Below are 24,891 nucleotides of genomic sequence, written 5' to 3' on the forward strand. Positions count from 1 at the left end.
AATTATATTATATTATTTAGAGTGATGGGGGGCTAAGCTAGACACACAAATGAATAAACCACGATTAAAGAGAAAGGATGAGAAGGAGAGGTTATATGCAACACGTTAGAGATAAAGTTTGTTATTATTGGAAGAGGTGAAGGAAAAACACCCCCCCCAAAAAATCCCCAAGAAAATAGAAGAAAGAAAAGAAGAAAGAAAGAGAAGAAAATAAAAAATTTACCACAAAAACCCCCCTAAAAAAAACCCCAAAAGGGAAGAAAGAAAGGAACAAAGAAAGATAGAAAAGAAAGAATAAAGAAGAAAGAAAGAAAGAAAAAAGAGAGAAAAAAAAATTAAAAAATATATATATATATATACCCCCCCAAAACCCCCCAAAAAAACCCCAGGAAAAGAATAAAGAAAGAAGGAAAGAAAAGAAATAATTAAGAAGAAAGAAAGAACAAGGGAGAAAAAATTTGGGAGAAAAAATTTGGAAAAAAAAAAAATCGATGTTTTTACTCCGTTTTAGCCTTGGTGTGTTGCCTTCTTTTTCTGGGTCCGCAGCTGGTCTAGTGTGGCAGGTCAGAGGTTCTTGTTTTTTGCAGGACTGGTGTGCGCCCCCGGTTGCCGCTATGGTGCGCGCCCGCGGTTGCCGGCACGGCGCGCTCCCTTGCTGCTTGCTGGAGCCAGTTGAGGTGCCCTTGCGCGCAAGCCGCTGCGCTCTCGGGCAGCCCGAGAGTTTGCCCCGCGGTTGGAGCCCACTGCTGCCGGGCCGCGGCGGTTCCCAGTTCGCGGCGAGGTGTCCCTGCCCGCGCGGGCGGCCCGAGCGCTTTCCCGGGGATTGGCTCCTGCTTTCGCTGGGCCGCGGCGGTTCCCCGTTCACGACGAGGTGTCCCTGCCCACGCGGGCGGCCCGAGAGCTTTCCCCGGGATTGGCGCCAACTGACCCCGGGCTGAGGTACTTTTGCGCTCGCGCGCCGCCCCGTGCCCTCAGTCCCGCTGAGCCGAGCTCCGGGAGTTGGTCTCTGGCCTCTTAGGGCAGGGCCAGGGACACTTGTGCTCAGTGGAAGCGAGCATCCGTGGGTCGCCTCCTCCCGCTGTTCCCGTGCTGCTGCTGCCCACCTTCCCTCACCCGTCTGGGCGGGCACAAACAGAGCCTGCGCTAGTGGTCTGCTTTCCGGCCTGGGGCCCTGCGCCCACGGGAGCTGTCTAGGGGTGTCTGTGCACAGTCCTCTGCGTGTTCAGTGGGCCCTCCCTGTGCCCGTTGGGGCACTGATCTTATGTCCGTTGGGGAGTGTCCGAGGGATGCCTGGACTCACGGCCCCGCGCACCTCGGCCAGTGAATGAGAGCACTTCCCTATGTGCGCCCCTGCGACCCAATGGTAGGGTTGAGGAGTGGATGAGCGGGCCTCTGCGCCTGGGCTCCTCCAGAACGGCCTACCACCCCCAAACTTTCCTCCCGTCTCCACCGTCCACTAGAGAAAAATATAAAGGAGAATTATGTTCTCACTTGCCCGGCAGCACGCTGTCTCCTGTCCTTCAGCGCCAATGCCACTTGGTCGAGTCCCGTCTCTGCCAGCGGGCAGAGATCCGCTCTCCGCCTGACTCCTCTCTGGGGTAGCCTGTGGTCGCCAAAAATCCTTTATGTGCTTCCCGCCACAGCTCGGGCAGCCGCCCCCCGTTTGATTGTTTAGTTTCAACCTCAGTCTCTCTTCTTTAGGGGTAACATTCTCGCCTAACCTATTGAATATACCCCTCCCATTTACAATACTTTAATATTCTAGTTTTCTCTTTCATAGCCTTAAAAAAATTTCTAGTTACCTTATTTCCATTTCTTTCTTTTGACCACCTACTCCTTATGTTATGTAACCTTTATGACAGTAGAGGATATGTCTGTTTTCTTCCTTTTATTCTAGAAGCCAGAATAAATGCTCAGTAAATATTTGGTAAAAGAATGAGTACAAAGTAGCCTGAAAACATAAACCATTGTCCCAGTGTAAGGTATTATAATGATCAACATTACTATATTCTAGCTTCACAATAAATTTTATACTATAAAATTTAGAAGATACTCTTATTTCCTTAATTTGCCATTTTCATACCATTGCTTGATTTTTATCATTGACTAGCTTATTGGTGGGAAAGGATATTCAAGATGTGGGTAAAATACAAAAAACATAATTTAGAGATATTATATATCTGTAACTGTGGATAAGACACATGAGTTAAAGAAAACAGAAAATTGGTTATAGCCAAGTCAAATTGACATAATAATTCTAGTGAATAGGCAAGCAGGGAATATTCAGAGTCATGCTTAGCCAAGGTATATGCAAAGGCATGATGGGATGCAAACCGCAATAATTTACTGAATTCAGTGGATCAGAGTCCTGACATTTACATAGAACCTTATAATAGAGTCAGCTGTGAAGAAACTTCTGTCAACAAGTATGCACATATCTATGGCTTTACATTCATTACTGGATACATATGCAGAACAATGGAAAGATTTCTTTTCTCCTATAGAAATAATATGATATTTTCATAACAGTTTGTGGCAATCAATAAATAGCAAACAAAAGAAACAGAGCAGCATCTTTCAAATGTGAACAAAATTGCTTAGAAATTTACCTGTTTCAGGAACGTACAGTCCAGAAATAGCTGCTTTCAATCCGATATCCCAGATACTGAGTTATTTTCTCAAACATATACAGAGTGGGACAAAAGTAGGCTTACAATAGTGAAAACGTGAAAAAGAGTTTATTCTTGTATTATTATTTATTAGTTATATTATTATTTTTCAAATGAACAATGTAAAGCTGCTTTTGCCCCACCCTGTATTTTGGAAATTTCTGGGATAAATAATGTGTAAGCAATAACTCGTAAGTATTAATTATACAATATGAAAGATAAGCTAATCTTAGGTATCAAAATTAAATAGTCATTATTTCTAATACCTAAGAAAGAACTACTTGTTTTTGCTGTTGTGCTTCTTTTTTTCTCCCATAAATTCTTCAGTATTAATTTAAAAGTTTTTAAAGAGTTTACACCATGGAAAGACCTTTAGGAGTTATTCATGCATAATTCTGGCTCTAGCTCCAGACAGTACTCTTAACAAATAGGTTAATGTGTATCTTCTTACCTTTAAATAATAATGACTAAAGATATTACGGTCTGCCTCTATTGTGCAATCCTGCGTTTAAAATCTCCTCTGTTTCTCATTGCAAGTGTACATTATTTGTCAGAGACAAATTCATTTCCTAATAAAATTATCCTTTTCCTCTCCCCTAGAAATTGCCAGTCTTTACCCCAGGGCATGTTTATGCAGTAGCCAAGCCTTCTCAGTCCCACGGGTCATGATTCAGTAATGTGGATAGTTTATGGATTAGATGTACTCTTTAGTGCCTTTTACCCTTGTCTTGTTCTTTGTTCTTTTTCCTTTTTAGCTCCTGAATCATCTCCAAGCTGCCTTATTTTTGTATTGACTTGAGGGCTACAGATACAGATTTTATATATCTATGATGCATTTCTTTGTATTACTAATGTTCCCTGAGAACTAATTATATAAAGAAGGCATGCCCAAAAGATAGAGTGATATGAATTCCTTGAAATGTTTATTTTGTGACAGAGTAGCAACTTCCATGATCATGAACTTATAAATTCCAAGTATGTGATCATAAGTATCCTCTGAAATAGTGTGGCCTTTTCTATCCTTACTATTGTGAGTACATCTACAGATCCTATTCTAGGTAAGAGAGGAGAGTAGTATTGGGCCAATAAACAGTGAACTAAGGTATAAAGAAATCGCAGAAAGCATCAGAAAGTTCATATGGCCCTTGTTCTACCTGTTAGGGCTATTCCTCAATAGTCATTTACAAATATCATTGACATATATAAAAAGGTAAGTTCTTAGACTTCCGGCCAAGATGAAGGCCTAGACAGACATGCTGCATCTCCCTCCACAACTAAAAAGGAATACAACTATCTCAAAACTAGAGACAACCAGAAGTTCCAGAAAATCAAGCTGTGTGGAAGTCCAACAAACAAAGATATAAAGAAGAAATACTCATCCAGACAGGTAGGAGGGGCGGAAAGGATATGGTGTGGTGGTGGCTGCAGTGGCAGGCTGGCAGAAAACGCAGCCACACATTTTTAAAAGTCTGGAGGGACACTTAGGGAGCACTCCCAGCACCAGACCAGACCATGCAGCTCACGGTCCCAGCGCCGGGGAAAAATAAAGCCTCATTGCTTCTGACTGTGCAAACCAGTGGGGGTTGGGACAGAGGAAGAAACTGCTGGTCTCTCCATAGAGTCTTCTTGTTTAAAGGGCCCTCATGGTCCTAGAACGTCTGCAGACCCACCCACTCTGGGAACGATGGCCAGGGCAACAGCCAGAGGGGCACCAGTCCCATACAAGAAGTGGTAGAAGTGCCTGGAAAGGGGGCGAGTGCTGGGCAAGCAGCTCTGTTCCTTCTCAAACCAGCGCAACAGCGCGGTGAAATGGGTCAGTTGTACTGACGAATACTTAAGGTTCCACCCCTTACAACGTAACGGAAGTGACAGCTCTACCTAAGACACAGAGGCAAACAAACACAGAAGCCTGTCAAGATGAAGAGACAGAAGTATGGCCCAAAAGGGGGAATGGATCAAGGTTCCAGTGGGGGAACTAAGTGACAAGGAGTTAGCCAGCCTAACAGATGAGGAGATAGCCAACCTAACAGAAGTAGAGTTTAAAACACTGGTGATAAAGATGCTCACAAGCTTGACAGATATGCTTAAGTGCAAAAAACATGTAAGGGAAGAAATGAAGGCTATGCTAAATGAAACGGAGAAAAATCCACACAAAACCAATGGTGAAGGGAAGGAATCCAGGGTTCAAATCAGTGATTTGGAACATAGGGAAGAAAAAAACAGTTAACCAGTACAGATTGAGGAAACAAGAATTGATAAAAATGAGGAGAGGCTTAGGAACCTCTGGGACAATTTTAAACATGCCAATATCCAAACCATATGGGTGCCAGAGGAGAAGAGGAAGGGCAAGAAATTGAAAGCTTATGTGAAGAAATAATGAAGGAAAACTCCCCAAATTTGGCGAAGGAAATAGATATACAAGTCCAGGAACCACAGAGAGTCCCAAACAAGCCAGACCCAAAAAGGACCACACCAAGACACATCATCATTAAAATGCCAAAGGTTCAAGATAAAGAGAGAATCTTGAAAGCAGAGAGAGAAAAGCAGAGAGTTTCCTACAAAGGGGCGCCTATAAGACTATCAGCTGATTTCTTTAAAGAAACTTTGCAGGCAAGAAGTATACAATGTGATGAAAAGCAAGGACTTAAAACCAAGATTACCTTATCTAGCAAAGCTATCATTTAGAATGGTAGGACAGGTAAAGTGCTTCCCAGACAAGGTATAGCTAAAGGAGTTCATCATCACCAAGCCATTATTATATGAAATGTCAAAGGGACTTACTTAAGAAAAAGAAAATCAGAATTATGAACATCAAAATGACAACAAACTCACAGCTATCAACAACTGAATCTAAAAAATAAAAATAAATTCCAACTAAGCAAACGAGAATAGGAATAGAATCATAGGTATAGAGATCATTTGGAGGGTTATCAGCTGGGAGGGAGGAGGGGGAGAAATGGGGAAATGGTGCAGGGACTAAGAAGCATAATTGATTGGTACAAAATAGACAGGGGGAAGTTAAGAATAATATAGGAAAGGATGAAGCCAAAGAACTTTTATGCATGACCCATGGACATGAACTAAGGGGGTTAGGATTGCTGGAGGGAAGGGGGTACTGGGCAGAGGGGACCAAAGGGAAAAAAATTGGGACTACTGTAACAACATAATCAATAAAATATACTTTAAAAAAAAGTTAAGTTTTTTTTATGTGACAGAATGGTTGAGAGCATGGGCTCACCATAGGTTCCACATTCATTTTTTACCAGCTGTTTTCTTTGGATGAAGCCACTCAACCTATTCACCTTTTCTGTGAAATAGGAATTATAATAGTACCCATCTCATAGAGCTGAAATGAAGATTAAAAGAGTTAGTACCTGAAGCACACAGAATAGTGTCTACTGCATAGTAAATGGTCAGTATTTCAACTATCATTTGTGATTAATGTCTGTTTTCACTGTGATATCAACTTAACTACGAGGGAGCACGCCTAAGCATTTTACTAAGACTATGAAAATGAAAGCTGGCACCATGCCTTGCATCTGCCAAAGTATTTATTGTCCTGTATCTATTTGTATACCTTATTTGGCTATACTCATATATCAACATTAGATTGTGTTATTTTAAGTACAGTCAAATAGGATCACTGTCATATTCAGTGGACATAAATTAAAATAACCTCATTTCTCTTTTTACCTAAATCTGAAATCAGCATGACTTTTATCAAAATGTAATGAAAGAAATATATAGGTGAGACTTCCAATTAGAAAATAGAGCAATGATGAGAGAAGAACCGTATATGTATTTAAAATGGCATTTTTCTCTCTTTAAAAAATGCTCCCTATTGGGTTGTTTCTATCATCACCCCAAACTAAAATCTGTACCTGCTTCTGTTGCACTGGCTCTTTCTGGAATGCATTACTCAGTGTGGAACACTTTCAAAGCACTATTATTATTTTACTAAAATTTACGTTATAAATTATATTACAAGTATAATTTGTAATGAGTTCAGATGACCTGTTTTAAATGCTACAAGTCTTTGAAAGTTTAGCATAATTTCTCATGTTTTAACAAAACAAAAGATTTTAAGTTTTGTAAATTTATGAAACTGGCTCTTACGTCAGATCATATTTTTATATGTTGATTAGTGTGCCTACAGTGTACCAGCCACTGTGTTAAGTATTAAAGATACAGATGGAAATAAAAATTTAATTTAATGGGAGTATGAAGACATGAGGAATTTAACAATAAGTATGTTGAAAGTTATAGTTCAGGTATGCACAGGGTATACATTAGGAAAATATGGAAAACAAAACATTACAGCTCTATGAGAGAGTGGCCACAGAGGGCAAGGGGCACAGCAAAATAATCTGGAGATAAGGTTGATGCTTGAGCTAAGAGTTTATGAGTGATGAGGACAAAGGAAGGGAGTTAAAGAAAAATGTAAAGGCCTTCCAGGCAAAAGAAACCATGTGCAACAAAGCAGGTAGGCAAGAGAAAATGGCACTTTGGGTGATCAGCAAAAAGGTCAGTGTGGTGTGAGTAAAAAAGCATTTGAGAACATGGCTAGTACCAAGACTGAAGATTATGTAGGCATTGGCCCTCCTGGTCCTGTAAGTTCAGTCAGAGGTTTTGAATTTCTTCTGAAGGCAAGAGAGAATCATGGAAATGTTTTTAAGAAAAGTTTTATTTTTTTATCTGCATTTTAGAAAAATTCCCCTGGCAGGACAGTTGTAGATTGGAAGAGAGCTGATTAGAGGAAGAAAAATCAAATAGAAGGGAATTATAGTGCATAATATTATTAGTTAATGCATTTAGTACAAGAATTGAAAGGAGAATTGGAGAATTATTTAGAAGGTAAAATTAGTAGGACTTAGTGATTAATGTCAGTCTGAGTGAGGAAAGAGCAATAATTCTAATGCTGAAGATGGTGGTGCTGCTCTCTGTAGAGAAGAGTTTTATAGGAAAAAGAACAGAGAGGTAAGGAATTGCTTATTACATTTTATATATGTGACTTCCCATATAGCATAGGGTTTCCTCGTAGAGATAACCAGGTGGCTGTTAGAAACCAAGACTTAAAATTCTTAACGTATAGCTAGAAAATAGAGTGGAGATATCAACTTATGCAAGGTTTACTATGAGCATTTATGTGGTCATATAGTATATGGTAAAGGTACATGGTCTAAATAAAATGAGAAAAAATAAAAGCTAAACATGGAGACCTCAGAAAATATCAATGTTTAAAGTGCCAGAAAAATTGAGCTTTGAAATGTTCTTGAAAGGTAGTGGTAGAAGAAGAAAAAGCAGAAAAGGTGTGCCATAGAAACTAAGGAACAGGAGAGGTTAAGAAAGAGAGAGACCTGTGTATAAATAGAAAATGTTTGAAAATATCACATTAACTTGTCAGTAGTGGTTAACTCTGAGATGTGGGTCAAAGAGAATGACAAAAAAATACCTAGTAATTTTAATTTAACATTTGAATTTTTACTGAATTTATTGTGGTGACATTGGTTTGCAAAAACATAAAGGTTTCAAGTGTGCAAGTTAATAAAACATGATCTGCATCCTGCACCCATTGCCCCAAGCAAAGTCTCTTTCCATCCCCGATTCCTCACCTTTGTTCACCTCCACCAACCGCCCACCCTCTTTGCCTCTGGCTGCTATCAGCAGCACACTGTTTTCTGTGTCGATGTTACATATATTATGTCTTTTTGCTTAATCCCTTCACCTTCTCTCATCCAGTCCCCCAACCCTCCTCCCCTCTGACAGCTGTCAGTCTGTTCCATGTATCCATGCCTCTGTTTCTGTTTTGTTGGTCAGTTCATTTTATTCATTAGATTCCACATATAAGTGAGATCATATGGTGTTTGTCTTTCTCTGACTGGCTTATTTCACTTAGCATAATAATCTCCAGGTCCATCCATAAAAGTGTTTTATACTGCTCTGTATTATTTTTGCAATTTCTTGTGTGCATATAATTATCTTAAAAAGTGAAAACAAGTCATGTTAAAATGTTATAATCAATTGAAAATGAAAAATAAGTCAATCAAACAAGCTTAATCAGAACAGAAGGAGGGAAAGGGCAACATGGAGGGGTCAACAACGTTATATTGCAGATAGGTCAGAAAAGATAAGGACTAACAGAAAGAAGCCTTATATCTTGGTATTTAGATTTAGTCACAAGTGCCCTTATTAAAAGCAATTTCAGTGAAAGTCTAAGGGCAGAAGCTTTACTGCAGTTTTTGGGAAGTGGACGGGGAAGGCATGATCAGCTCTCGTCATCCATCAAGGAGAATCTTGAGTATAGAGGAAGAGAGAGATGTAGGTAGGGATTTAGGGTGCAAGATGAGTCAGCTGCTGATCAAGATCCTTCTGGTGGCAAGAAAGACATCTATGCAAGCTTCCTTAGTCACAGAGGTTCCTTGCAAGTCACCCAGGAATGTGAAGTAGCATGGGGAGTTGATTTGCCAGCCCCTGGGCAGGCCAGACCCCAGCTTTTATAAAATAGGCATTTGAGAGAGTTTTATAAGGAATTGAAGAAGTCACTCAGCAAGACTTTTTGGAGGGAAGAGACCTGAACCTATTTATGAGCTGGAGGTAGATAATAGTAGAGGGCAAGCATTCTCAAGTACAGAGAAGCGTTGAGGTACTTAATAATGAAATGTCCTTTCAAGTTGGAAAGTAAATACAACTACTTCTGGAAATGAAATTTTGTACAAAATACAAAACTTACCATGTTTCAAAGGCTAAGCTCACTGATACATTTTAGATGTATATGCACACTAGAAAAAAATAAATAAGCTAGTTAATTTCTCTTTTCTTCTTCTTCTAAAGCCGAACAACAACTTACCCTTACACAGAAACGCAGATGTACAGCCAAAACACTGGAGGGAATTACTTTGATACTCAAGGGAGTTCTGCACAGGTGACTACTGTGGTCTCATCCCACAGTATGGTGGGCACTGGAGGGATTCAGATGGGCGTCACGGGAGGACAACTCATCAGCAGCTCTGGAGGAACCTATCTGATTGGCAATTCAATGGAGAATTCTGGTCACTCAGTGACACACACCACTCGGGCCTCCCCAGCGACAGTAAGTATTTGAGTTTTTACTTGCCTAATTTAGCTTCTTGTTAGCCACTATTGTACATTTTCCAATATAGGGAGAAAAAACAGACTAGGCTGGGGCAAGAAAGTGTTGAGTTTTAGTATTGTGGTAGTATCTAGTACATGTAGTTTTATGCCAAATATTACTGATATGCACCCCACAATTATGTGAATTTGAAAGTTTATTGATTCTAGGAGATAGGAAAGGTGATTCTCACTCATTAATGCTCATTTTCATAGACTTTCTTCAATGATGTTCAGTAAAATACTTTAAAATTCTACTAAAAGAACTTACTTTTATGTTATGTTGATTTATACTGGCTTTTTATGACAGAAATCAAGAAGTAATATACAGAGCAAAATATAATTTAGTTTGGAAATGTCACACCTTTCACCAGTAATCTTTAGGCTTGCTTATTGCCAGAGAAGTTACTTTATGTAGGACAGTATTTCCCAAACCTTAGACTTTAAATTTAGCCATATTCACATGCCACCTATACTACTATTTACTGAATATATTTTTTAAATATTCACTTTTAAAATGGAAAACAATGTGTTTTTTTCTAATGTATATTAAAATCTATTTTTTTAAGTAAATTTAAAATGTTTACACATGTGCCATATGTAAAGCCATTTTTCATTCTGCCAGGGAGATACTTTGGGAAGAAATGATCTAGGTAATTCCAATGAAAAATTATCTGTATTGGCTCTGATCATTGTTATGAGCAAATGGCATCTTAGGAACACACATGTTTGACTTTGAGTTTGTTAAATTTAATAAATACATTTATTTTGAAACAAGATATTGTGATGTGTTGAAATGATGTCATAAAAATACCCATAGAAGGCTGTGTAGAATTCAGTAGCATCAAACTGTGTAACATGAGCTTTCTCTTTTCACCTCAGCTTGAGCATATAAAAAAGATTGGAGTCACTTCGAACTACCTAGCTAAAATAGCAATGGAATTTATTTTCTAGATGTGCTATGTAAAAGGAGCCTGGGGATTTGACATGATCACAAATACCCCTTTTTTATCACCTTACTATATACTTTGTTCTTTTAATAAAATAGAGATAGAAACAAATTTGCTAGAAAATAATATGAGAAGCTTTACATTTTTTATTTTAATGGATTTTTGAAATATAACACATACTTGGTAAGTACTTCATATATACTTTTCTGTGTGTAACAATTACTTTGATTATTTAGTGCCTTTTCCCTAACCCATTCTTTGAATCCCTTTACTTTTTAGTTCACTGTTTCTTACTAACATCAGAACAGGTTATTAGCACTTCTCAGTGGAGAGCTCCTTTTTTGTAACCTTTTCTTCGTGTTTTTGAAGCATTTCTTATGTGTATTTGTCTCTTGCTTTTTTCATAACAATAGGTACGGTATGTCTAAACCATTTAGTCACAATATATTTATGTAGATTAAAAACTAAATCATAGCCTCTCTTGACCTCAGGTCACCTAGCAATAAAATAAGTGGTTAATTAGATTAAGTGGTTGGTTTTCTAATTTCCTCCCAGCTTTAAAATCATAATATTTACAAAGGAATTGTAAAGTGCTGTAGATGCAAAAATAACTGTATCTTTACCATGAAATAAAAAGCAGTAGAATGGGTGCCAGTACTTTATAGTACTTCTGAGAAGGTCTACCCAAAAAGTCATTTCTAGTGCTAGGGAAGTACTTGCCACATATCAAGGCCTTAGGAAAACTGAAAAATGGGGAGAAATAGTATTTTCCCATTTTCATTTCATCCTTTCTCATTATAGCATCCCTTCAACCTCCATCCCCCTACTTTATTTTCTCCAGGATTTTCTGTTTACCTTCACACTGGTTTCTGGCTACCTGTTAAACATCCTTATCAACTGGATATGTGTTTAGTAGAATTATTAGTGCTGTCAGTTGACTAAATTGATTATTCCAGGTCACGTAAATATAGGTACAAACATTAACAGGGTAAATTTTATATTTTGATATTTTTTCTATATTCAGTATGAAAACTTGGCATTACTCCTTAAGTTATCTGTTATACAGATTTGATGTGTGATTTCTATTATATTAATTGGTAAATAAAACTAACACTTAAAATAACTGAATTATAACAACTGTTAATAGTGGGAAACTACTTAAAAAACCACCCTATCAATTCATAGTACCAGTTGTACATATTAATTTACAAATTTTAAAATGCATTAATATTTATGTATTTTTGTTAATAATGCTTTTTTTGTTTTTTTACGAGAAAATTTTCTTTTTAGCAAAAGAAGTATAAAATTTAAATAAAAAAATAACTTGCCTGAAACAATCACAGGTGTCCTCATCAAGCACATATGATAGTGCTGTATGATAGGTTTATATTATCTAAATATACATCTGCTAGTGTTACTTTGTATTAATACTAAAATTTATATTTGATGATTTAGATTCCCCTCTCAGTTATGCTAGAGATCTTCATCTGCTTCATTCACAGTAAGGTGGTGATTCTGTCTACAAACTCACATCTGTTACTATAGTAAAGTTAAAGTTTAAGTGCCATGGAACCTATCTAAGATTTTCTACCATCCTCTTCTTGCCAAATGTTAGAATATCTGTAGGTTTGTGATTGTTTAGACTGCTAAAACTCAAGATGTTTGTAGATGCCGTGTCATTAAAAGGAATTTACTTATTTTTATGTATCTGCTTAATTCACTATAGAACCATACAAAGAATTTATATGAGCACAGTCATTTTTTTTCTTTTTAAAATTTTCTATTGGATTTATTGGGGTAACATTGTTAAATAAAATTATATAGGTTTCAAGTGTACAGTTCGGTAATACGTCATCTATGTATTGTATTGTATTGTGTGTTCACCACCCAAAGTCAAGTCTCCTTCCATCACCATTTATTCCCCTTTACGCTCTTCTACCCCTCTCCCTCCCCTCTGATAATCACTATACTGTTGTTTGTATCTATGAGGACAATCTTTAACAACTTGTTAGTCAAGAGTCAAGCCATTTTTTTACCAATGTTGAGCTAGACTGTGCCATATAAATTTAGTACTTCTAGCTGTTTAATAGTCAATTTATCACTTATAGCATTGCCTGAAGCAACTGGCTGTGTAGGAGTAGCCTATACTGTGGACAAAACTTCTGACTGAAATTGGGCTATTTGATAAGAGCATATAATAAGTGCAGTGTATAGTCAGTTCATTCAGTTGATGTAGAACTAGTTAAGTTTGAGTACTTGGAAATAACACAAACCTAACACCTTTATTCAGTTCCTGGGTAGCAAGGTTTCCTGCTCTTGTTCTCTGAATAATCACCTTGATTCTGTCTTACATTTGACCTATCTCTGCACCTAAATACTTTCATTTGAATTTATTAGGAATAATTTCCTGCCACAAAGAAAAGTTTACTCCATTGTGCAAACCAGTTTCTCACGATATGCCAATGAAAAAAGATAATGATTTGAAATTGAAGCCACTGCTAAGAAAATAAATGATTAGCACTTGAATATTTTCTTACCTAGTTTAATAGTCAATATTTAACCATCTTTCTCATACACAAAGGATCTCTGAACCATTTATAGAGAATTTTATTTGAGCATATGATTTACTTTAGTTTTATAACTTTAAATGAAAAAAAAAATTCCCATGAACATGTTTTAGAATCATTTTTGCTTATGCATTATAAAATTGTCAGTTTTCAATGTACCTATAAATATCAGAATATTTTTTTAAATTATGTTAAGAAATTAAATTTTATTTTATGAATATGTTATGGTACACACTACCAATTTTTAAACTACCAGTGTTTGTTTCTTTGGTCAATGGAGTTCATGTATATATAAACATACACACATTTAAAGGGCATTTCCTGCTGATAGTATTAAATAGAATTTTTAAAAACATATAACTTTTGTTGGAATATTTCTGGATGTGAGTTCAGCTGAGTTATTACTTGAGTCAGTGTTTTACATATCATTAAATTAGTTCTAGGGATCTAATTATTGTTAATATTTTAGTAGTACATGGACATTATGGTAGAAGAGTTGGCTATCGTCATAATTCTGAACTCATTATGCTTTGATCTTCTAACTACATCACCAACTTTCCTTGTATGTTTTTATTCATTTGAAACTCCAATTAATTTTCTTCATTATTTATCTGTATAACAATATCATTTAAGAATTTTAGAATTTTGAAACCAGAACACAATTTGCATATGAATATCAAAATTTTGTGATTGTAGTAGGTGATATTTTGTGCTCATCACAACACAGTTTATCTTACATCACAGTATACAATAATTAACAATTTGCTTTAACAAGCTTTATTTACTCAATACTCCAGAAACTGATATTTGTATTCTTATAATTAGATTCTTATTTATGAGGGTTTTTTCTTTTTGTTAGCTAAATAAGATTACATTAGTCACTGTTGACACTGTGATATGAAAGCTAATTTTTACATCTTTTTGTATATACATTTAGTAACTAAATATGCTAGGCTTTTGCTAAAATTAGATCCCACCAAGGAGCACAAGAAAAATGTGTTGAAACTAAAATTGTTCATGTCTCCCTCTTTTGAATAATGTAAAATATTGTAATTTCTTTCAGTTACTTGGAGGAAATTTTGACTGTCCATTGGCTGCTGTATAAGTAAAAGTTTGGCCTAGCTTGTTCAATTTATAGAAAGTTAACAATTTATTTAAGAATTATAGATGTTTTTACTTCTTTATCCTTGGGTTTATGTGTTTATGGACTTGGCATAGGGAATGTTTTTTTCCTAAGACTGAATATGTATAGCTAATGACTCAGAAAATGATTTTACTTACTTATTCTTTTGCTGGAGTGATACCAATGGCCATTTGTTTTGTTTTAAACTTTTGTTTATTTAAGAATTAGTTATAAAATCTTAAGAGGCACAATGCATAGGATCAAGAAAGTACATAATACAGTTTCCTTCTCACCCCTGTTCTTCAGTTCTATTCCTTAAAGGCAACCACTGTTATCAAGTTCTTTTGAGTATTGTTCTAGGGATATCTGTGAATATACAAGCAGAATGCCTCTACCCCTCTCTCATTACCAATTTTTATATTTTTTTTAATTTTTAATTTTATTTTTACCATTTTAAATCCAAATCATGATAAAAATACTGCATCTTGCCTTTTTTTTTCACCTAGCAGTACACCTCAGAGATTTCTTTTTTTCATGTCAGTACTTGAAGAGCTTCCTTATATTTATGGAAAATGACTAAATTAGAAGGAGCTAAGCTGCCCATATATTACCAAAGGAAAAAAAAGTTAAAATAATGTTGGATTATTGATTATGGCTGCATAGAGATAGAAAAGCAATATAGTCACATGAGGTGAGAACTTTTGTTTAATTATTATGTATAAAGATATGCTTAGAATAAATTTTTTATTTAGAAGAAGGTATAAATTATGCATAAATCAGTTGTATTTTATATATTACAATTTAAATTCTATTTTAAATAATTTTCATAGTCTTTCAGTTAGCCTCAATGATAAAAATCCTTCTTTGCTTATTTTGGCAGAAGCATGCATGTCCATATGATCTTAGCATTTTCTTTTTTCCTGTGTCCCATTTTTCCCTCGGCCACTGTAAGCCTCAAGTGAAACTCCTCAGAGAGAGTGCCATGAATCTTCCGCTTCCTGCACTAAATCCTAAATTGACTGAAGGTTCTGGGACCTCGTTTTTAAAGCACTTAATAAAATGAGACTTTAAGTGACTTGTAGTCTCAATCACTTCATCTACATTCCATTCGGCTGTCAGTCAGTTCCACACTGCTCTTGGTCTTGAAGCTGATAGGATCTAGAGGCAGTAACTTTACCGGTAAGGGTGTAAGACATTCCACTCCTGGAAATCTTGATCAACTAGAAGGTTAAGACAAATAGAGTGACAAGGACCTCAGTCTGTCCTGAGCATAGCAGATATATTCCTCTGAATTTCTAAAGCAAAATACTCGTATAATGAGTTATTTTAATATTTAGCTATTTCATACTGAAATGACATTTCAGAACACAGGTGTGTTGAAATGGTTAGATACTCTTTCATGTGAAATTTATATTAGGAAAGTTTAATGATGTTTATACATTCTACTTATAAATATGGAAGTAAGCTATGTTACAGGTGACCTCTGGTATAACTTTTGCTTGATCTTTCTACTGATAAATCAAATTTCAAATTAATTTATTAGTTTAAAATCATTATAAATTTTAAAAGAAAAGAATCACTAATATTTTACTCATGGAGACCAGGTTATCCAGATAAAATATGAAATGTATTGGTGACAAATTACAATACACTGTAGTCTGTGAAATACAGGAGTCAATATTAGAGCCATAAAATTTTAATACTGCCTCTTCCACTAACCCATGTCTTTTAATTTAATGAGGGAAAATAAAACACAATGCCTGTGTCCACTTATCAATTCTCAGAAGGGAGGAATTTCTGTATGTCCCCATGTTTATCAGTTCATACACCAAAAGCATATGATTTAATTACCACTTTCTCAACATGCATAACTGCAGTTGTGTTGGTTGGTCACAGAATTTTCTGGTTTATTTTAAAATCTAGTGCTGTGTTTGAATATAACTGTTGATGTCTGTAAATTTTATAGGCTAGGACTTTTGTAATCTAAGTTCAGACAGTTAGAAATAATTTTACACATTTATTTTAAATGTACTTACTATAAGTTTTAGTAACTTTCCCACCTGCCTTACAAGAAAGAAACTGTTCTCAAATTATAGGTAAGATGCATTAAACTAGAGAAAGAACTAAAATATAAAAACAGAAAAGAGGTAAAGAGGTCAGAATATACAGATGATATGATCGTATAGCTGACAAAAATCATGGAGAAGCCAGTGAAAACCTAGAACAAATAATAAGAAAACCTATAAGGTGACCTAGTATAAAATTAATATACCAAGAAATCAATAGCTTCTCCAGATACAGACAACAGTAGTTAGAAAATATAATAAAAGCAAAGATCTCATTTATAAAAAAATTCAAAATATACCAGGTAATAAACTAACAATATATGTATTAAGATTCAGCTGCTATATAAAATTTTGTACCATTTCTAAGGAACACAGAAAGAAGCTTTTATAATTAAAAGAGAAGTTTTAGTATCAAACATTTTGAATTTCCATAAATTAACTGAAAATATTTCAATATGATCTCAATCAAAATACCAATAGATTTTTTTCTTTAGAAAAAAGGCTGTTTATGTAAGTAAACATGCAAGAATAGTGAAGAAAATTTTGTAAAAACAAAAATAATGGAGTATGGGGTGGGATGGAAACAACCCTACCAGTTTTTCAAACATAAAATTATAGTTATTAAAATACAATTGCTTATGCACAGGAATAGACCAGTGTAGACCAAGAATGAAAAGGCCATAAATAGGCCAAATGCATATAGGAATGCAGTTTATGATAAAGGAGGCATTGCCTGTCAGTACAGAAAAATGGATTATTAGTAAACGATGTTTGGGACAATAGGGCAACTATTAATAAAATTAGATTGGTTCCACACATTATTCCTTATATAAAAATCAGTTTTACTTGGGTTGGAAAATGTATTTTATTATTTTCTTTTTGTGGGCAAGCATGATGTAAAATCCAGCAACCATAAAGAATATATTGATATAATCAATTATATAAATAAAAACATTTTATGTAACAAAAACCACAATAAAGGAAACAGTGAAATGACAACCTGACATAAAGTTTGAGACATTATATTCAAAGGACTAATTTCTTTAATATATAGACCACTTTCAAAAATCCATCAGAAAAGAAAAAGACTAAAAAGGGTGAATTATATGAACAAGCAGTTTACTGAAAAGGAAATAAAAATAAATGACAAAAAAAATGCCATTTTTTTATTTCTCATACAGGAAAAGCTGAAAAAGTTAGCAAGAGTTGACGAGGGTGTACAGAAACAGGCATTCTCATTCATTGTTGATTTGAATCAAATTGACAAAGAATTGAAGAGCAATATGGAAATTTTTATCAAAATTGAAAATACACATATACTTTGACCCAGAGAGTGCATTTCTAGAAACTTATCCTACTGTTGATACTCTTACATATTGAAATGCTGCATAAACAAGTATATTCATTATAGAATTATTTGTAATAATTTTTTATTTTGGGAAAAGCCTAATTGTCTATCGTCAGAGAACCAGTTAAATGAATTTTGGTGCATTTGTCCATTCAGTAGGATTTTATACATCCATTAAAAAGTGAGGCAATGTATACGAATTTATAGATATAGATATAGATATAATCTCCAAAACACAAGGTGTTTTGTGTATGTGTCTTTAAATAGAAACATGCATCTGTATATGCTTATATAGCACAAAGATATTGCTAGAGGAGTGCAGGAAGAAAAAAAGGTGGGAGGCATGTGAATATATTATTTATTCAAAAAAGTGATTTATTATTTTCAAAATCTGATGCAAGCTCTTAATGATTACAGAGTCTATCTTTTTGGTCATGTTCCCCAAATGCATGTTGCTGCAACAACTCTTTCTTTATGTTCCCAGTATAAAGACTCTCTATAACATGTAATAATTCAAATTAAAGCTTGATACTAAGTTTCAGAAAAAGTCCTCCCTTCATTAGACAGTTGAAAGTTTAAAGAATGAAAAGTGGCATTAAACTTAGTAAAAATTTTAGAGCCATTCTTATTCAATATTTTGGAGTGAAAGTGAATTTTTGTATTTGTATTCATGTACTTAGAGTCTGGATTATTTTCTTTAGTTATTCACTCTCTAACATTTACTGAGCAATCACTATTGGCCAGGCACTGTGCTTCTAAGAATGTAGCGGTTTACAGTATGGGTAATGGAGCCCGTTTCAGCACTGAAAGGTACCAATTAATCCTTCAAGGCAAAAATGGAAATTCACAAGTAGCCCCTAAACTTCTAATAAGTGGTTAGTTTCATCCTTTCTCTCACCACATTGTTTTTTAAATCATAAATGTTAATGTGTTGCAGATTGATTAATTTTAGAGTCACCAAAATTGTGCTTATACTCATATTTTGTTGCTAAAATAAATTGGAAAGTTGCCTAAAGGTTGGGTAAAACAAAAATCCAAATGATACAAAGACTTCAAAATCACCCTTTAAATACAGTTAGCTAGTACCATTGTAGGAGTACCCAATACCTCCCTACTTATTTTCCTTGAGGTAGTAATTGCAGTCTAATCCTGGCAAAGAAAAACATTTTTTAACATGCTTTAGTGCAGTGGGCCTCACACTTGATTATACATTCTCTAGAGCATTGCTTGAACATATCCCTGGACCCCAGTGTAGGGGCTTTTGGGGGGATTCAGTGTGGGGAAGAGCCCAAGATTTGCATTTCTCACAAGCAGTCAGGCTATTCTGCTAATGCTGATCCAGGATCACAATTTGTTAAAACCTTTGTTTTTGTGATTATATAGACTTAAGTACATGGTGAAAATGTTCTTAGTACTCAGAATAATCTGCAAAAGGCAGATTTGAAAATGAAAGCTTGGCCTTGAATCTCATCACTTAAGTCTAACCCAGCAGATTCCTGAAGGGTAATTCTAGCCCTGAATGCTTATACAGTTGATGTGTCAGAAAATAGTTTTGTTGTCACTCACTGGTAACTCTAGTCTCATAAGGTCCTGGTGAGTGTCGAGGGATCTGGGCTTTACAGAATGATCAGAGGAAGCCCAGAACAACAGTCTTGGTTTCAGCACACTAACTTAGACCAAATGTTCTCAGGACCCATTCAAGTTATGCTAGTTTCTTATCCAAATGTATTTCCCAGAAATATTTTAGGATTGTTTCAGGTGGTACAATATTGCTAAAACTTCAGGTTGAAAGCATAATCATTTAAAATTTTTCCCTAGATGTCATAAAATTATCAGTGAATAAAAAAGATTCCATATAGTTAAACATTTGCAAGATCTAAAACTTCAAATGCTTAGTAAGATTAAGATTTTGTCTTTTTTTTTTTGTCTCTAGCTAATTTCTGTTTCAAGCTGAGATGAAAAACAAAGCTGGCTAGGTGTGTTTTCTGTGCATTTTAAATTTTTTTAAGAGTTAAAAAAAAATGTCTATCCTGAATCTCTCACAGTTAAGCTTCTTTTCAACATGCTATGGAGTAATGCATGTGTTGATTTTTGTATTATTTGAGTGTACAAGTTAAAGAACAGTATCATATTCAGAGCCTTAGCTTCAAGGAGGACATTTCTATCTGTGTTACTTGGCCTCCTGTGCCCAAGAGACACCTGTAGATCCTCAGAGAAGCGTTCTAGTGACTAGAAGGGAACTAATTTAACTCCTTAGTGCAAAGCATTAAAAGTTTAGGGGATATAACCTACAATGCCCAGTGCTCATATACATACATGCATGCATACATTCATGTGTACACATATATACACTCATATATGACTACGAATATAAATACATTCGTATACAGATGACTGAAATCAAAAAGTTCCACAAAACAATACTTATCCATACTGTGTGCAAGGACATTGATTATTTTCTGCACTGTTTGACATCTTTAATTTTAAAAATGTGCTTGTCAGGACCCACATAATTGGTTTCATAACTCACTAATGTGTTTGCACCTTACATTCTGAAAAGGAAAGCATTAGGCAAATTGAAGAGATCAAAGCATTAGCAATGCATATATGAGAGACCTGGATGTGGACTCTCCATTGTTGCCGCTACTGTTTTGCGTTTATAACAAGTGTCCAGATGATTCTAACAACTTTCTAGGACCACACTTTGAAAAATCCCGTGTTACAGTGATTATATAGACCAAGTGCAAAGTGAAAGTGTTCTTCGCTTTGATACTCCTGGTTGAAGTGCTTCCTGTAGAAAGTACCCTGCCCCTACACGTAAACATACACTGAGAAGCTGTCATTCATACCAGGAGGAAGTGTGGTGGCCACATGTTCCTGTCAGCCATCACAGATACCTTTCCTGAGTAAAAGCCACCAAGTAGAAGTATTTCTGTCTTGATCTCAAATGCAAACTAAATGTAAAGTCTTTCAGTTTTGGGGAGAAATTACCCGAAAGGAAATTTTCTGTCTTAAGTGTATTTTCTTGATTGGGTTTCTCTAAAGCACTTACTGTTCCTTCACCAGGAAACAGAAATGCTGCTTCTCTAAGTGTAACTGGTGAGGTTAACAGAGTAACCTATATTAACAAGAAAATGCAGTATTATACATTAAGGATAACTATGGATATTATGATGGTTAAAATTTATCCATTCAAAACGTTTTGCTACCTTGTAACTTGATCAGTTTGAAATTATTTTTGTTAATGTTTATCAATCATATTTAAACCCTTTCCTATTAGAAAGTAACTCTTGTTTGTTAAGTGTAAATCATTTAGCAAATTTTAATTTTACAAGCCACTCCTTAGAAGATAGTTTTATTAAAACAATTTCAGACATTTCCGCTTGATTTGTGTTCATGTTATAGTTGTATAAAATGGAAATTATGTTGAATTAAGAGAAATAAATCTTGGATTCCATTCTCATAGTTCATACCTATGTGATCTTAAAGTATAATACCTTAATCCCAGAAAGCCTCAATTTTCTAGTCTGTGTAAAGGAGATAATATTGCTTGCCTTTCCTATTTTACAAAGTCGCTGTGAAGATCAAGTGAGAATTAAAGGCTTTATAAATTGTAAAGCATATAGTAGTACTTATATTTTTAAAACACTTGAACAGTTCTAGAAAGGAATTTTTTTACCTTGAGACAAATTTTAGTTATAATGGTAGTTTAATACATCAGTCTTGATCTTTAGTCTTTAAAAATGATTAAAAAGCCATTTCAGAGTCAAGAGAATATGTCCTGACCTATGAAAACAAGGAATAAGATGATATAATTGTTCTTTTTCCTTCTGTCTTATTAGCATGTAATGGAATCACTGGTCAATATTTACATTAACAGAAAGTCCTAATTGTCCACATATATGATATTCTATTTGGGCCATTGATACATGTACATAAATGTATTACTAAGGATCTTCTTTTATCTTCCAGAAAGAGCCTATTTTTCTAATAAGTCATGGCCCATAGTGGTTGGGATAGATATCAGTTTCTAACCTTGTCTTTCACATAGGAAGTTTGTAAGTCTCGCCCACTTTAATAATCTCATGCCCTGTAAGCCAGTCTTTCCAGGCTAAACGTATCAAGTGGAGCATCCCACAACTTGATCTCAGAGGAGTGGCCATAGCTTCTTATCTGATTTTGAGGCCGTAGTCCGGGATCATTGTGACCAGTTTAAACTTCCAAGCACTGTGGATCCTAGCATTAGGTAACCATGGAGATGATGTGTACACTTTTGGCAACTCAGTCTTAGGATGAATATTTAGAAAGAGATACAAATGGATGCTATACCTTAGTTCAGAGAAAGTATAAATCATGGTCTAAAGTTTAATTAGTTTAAGTGGAAAATTAACAATATTTATTTGCCATTGCAACTTTTTAATTCTGAAAAACAATAACCATAAATCCATTAGTCATAAAAACATTGACTCTGTACTATTAAATAGAAAAAAGCTAAAGAACTTTTTTTAAAAGTGAAAAGAATCTAAGGAAAAGACTAGAGAAGGAAGGAAGGAAAGAAGGAAGGAAGGAAGGAAGGAAGGAAGGAAGGAAGGAAGGAAGGAAGGAAGGAAGGACGAAAGGACGGACTCAAGAAGACCTATCACTGAGGCCTCACATTAGTGTTTCAGGTTGTCACAGGGCCTCCTGCTAATCTCATTATAATAGTTTGCAGTAGAATTGAGATTTCAATAACAGAATGATCAGAAGTCTTAGAATAAAGATTATACAGCAGAGAAATGAACAGGAAACATTTTAGAATCTATTCATATCAGTCTGTTTGATATGTGTATTTGACATGTTCTCATCGCACAGTGATGGAATAAAGACTGTTGTGTTCGTTTCAAGTAAAAATAAGGCACTGCCAAGCTTTCTGCCTCAGAGTTCCCACCTTTAGATCTGTAATTCAAAAGTACGTTTAGATTCATTCTTTCTCATTCTTACTGATATCTTATTATCATAGCTTCCAAAGTGGTTTTCCTGTTTCTAGATTCTTTCCCTTCCTACATTATATCCCAGAATGAAATAAAAAGGGCTGTCATTTTAGATACATTACCTTTCTAAAAGCTTTTCAACAATGTTTCATTCCCTTTTTCAACTGAAGATCCCAGCCAAGAAATTGTAATCTAACTTTACCTATCCGTAAAGGAATGTTATCCTTCAGCCAATCTTACTCTTCCTTGAATTTACATTCTGTTGTCTTATCTCTTTGCCTTTATTCATTGTTTGCTCTGCCCAAAATGTTCACTAACCAGCCCCCATTGGCATGCCGGTCATTATTTGTCACTCCTCTGCTAAAGAACCATCAAACCCATGCTCTCTCTCTAACGGTATCAGCAAGAAGTAACTCTCTCCTTCCCTCCCTCTGTATTCTAGTAATATCTAATTATTTAATTCATTCTGGTTGCTTTTAAACATTTAGAGGGAGAGTGGGGGAAAGAAGGAGAGAGAGAGAAAGTTCTTTTTACATGACTAGATCCACTGTGTCACTCTTAACAATTAGGCCCATGATGTATTGTGATCTGGTTGACAGGGCTATGTTTTTAATATCTTTGCAAACATTTCTGCCTCCCTCACTGCTTCCTCCCTCTATTTCTCCATCTCTCCACACGCACACTCACACACAGAGCTAGCACTGCACCTCATATACAATAAAGCTCTATGTTCATTGAATCCCACTATTGTAGAAAGTAACCATAGTTGTTTGATGCTGGGGGAAGGAGTGTTTTATTTAAATTTTTATTGAAAAATAAACCTACATATTTCTTGAATTTGAATCACTTAAATTTTAAGAAGCTGATATTCTAGTCATTTAATCATTTTTATTGTATGAAACTACAGTGATATAATATCTTTGTTGAGATTAGAAACATTTCCTTAGAGGTTATATGGGAAGATCATGTTGAACATTTGGGCCAATGATCTTTTGGATAAATTAACCTACTTTTAAGCAAATTTTCCATCACTCTTACTTGATTATCATTTCCTATCTTAAATATGACAGTTATGCATACTGTGGAATGTAATTTAGTACAATACTAAGTATATTTCTAGCCAGGAGAATTATACATTTTTCCTAAGGACTGAATTTAAGATTTGAACTATCTACAGTAAATTTAAAGCATATGATCTCACCAGTTTACTTTGGTCTCAGTATTTCAGGTGTAAAATTCTAAAGTCTGCCATCTTTTCCTTGAGATTAGTTAACCCCCAGAAGTTTGAACAAATACTGCGTTGGTCAAAAAGTTTGTTTGGCTTTTTTCCGTAAGATGACTCCAGTAGCACTTAGTTGTCTTTAACTTCATTAAAAACAATTTTGTTAGATTGTATTGTGACAGCTGTTAGGTCAGTGCATATTTAAAAAAACATCAAAATGGTGAATTTTTGTGTAGCTATTTTAATATTGAAGATGGAAGGAAATATGCAACATTTTTGGTTTGTTATACTTTATTGTATCAAGAAAGGTAAAAAGCAACTGACACACACACAAAAAAGACTTTTGCAGTATATGAAGAACGTGCTGTGACTGATCAAACTTGTCAAAAGTGGTTTGTGAAGTTTTGTGCTAGGGATTTGTCACTGGATAATGCTCCATGGTTGAGTAGACCAGTTGGAATTGATAGTATTTAAACATAGACATTAATTGAGAACCGTCAGTGTTACACAACGCAGGAGGTAATGACATACTCAAAATATCTAAATTAATAATGTAATTGGTGAAAATGAAAAATCTGTCGTTTATTTTATGGAAAAAACCATAAATACTTTTTGGCCAACCCAATATTATTTCAAATATCTAATCCATGATAATGGAAAAGTTAACAAATTAATTTCATTCTCAGTGGGCCTAATAGAAATTTATCCTAATTCACTGTCATATTTTATTTAGCTAGTTTGCTGTCCCTCTATCTGCACCTTACCCATTTACATAGATATATGTATAGCTCCCATAAAACTATGACAAGAACAAATCATGAGCTAATTGGTACAAGTGACATCAGTGA

General features: G+C 35.2%; 1 protein-coding gene across 2 annotated transcripts in view; it reads left to right on the forward strand.

Moving 5' to 3' along the window:
• The window catches only part of RFX3 (regulatory factor X3), a 284,844-nt gene that overhangs the window by 180,313 nt on the left and 79,640 nt on the right, over window positions 1–24,891 (forward strand). For both annotated transcript variants that reach the window (XM_090275842.1, XM_090275843.1), the window contains exon 4: window positions 9,501–9,759. In XM_090275842.1, the coding sequence (XP_090131968.1) occupies window positions 9,501–9,759 (259 nt within the window). The remainder of the gene's footprint in view (window positions 1–9,500; window positions 9,760–24,891) is intronic.

This window comes from Furipterus horrens, unplaced genomic scaffold, assembly GCF_987537825.1.
Source record: "Furipterus horrens unplaced genomic scaffold, mFurHor1.1.pri manual_scaffold_4, whole genome shotgun sequence".
Taxonomy (NCBI): Eukaryota; Metazoa; Chordata; class Mammalia; order Chiroptera; family Furipteridae; genus Furipterus; species Furipterus horrens.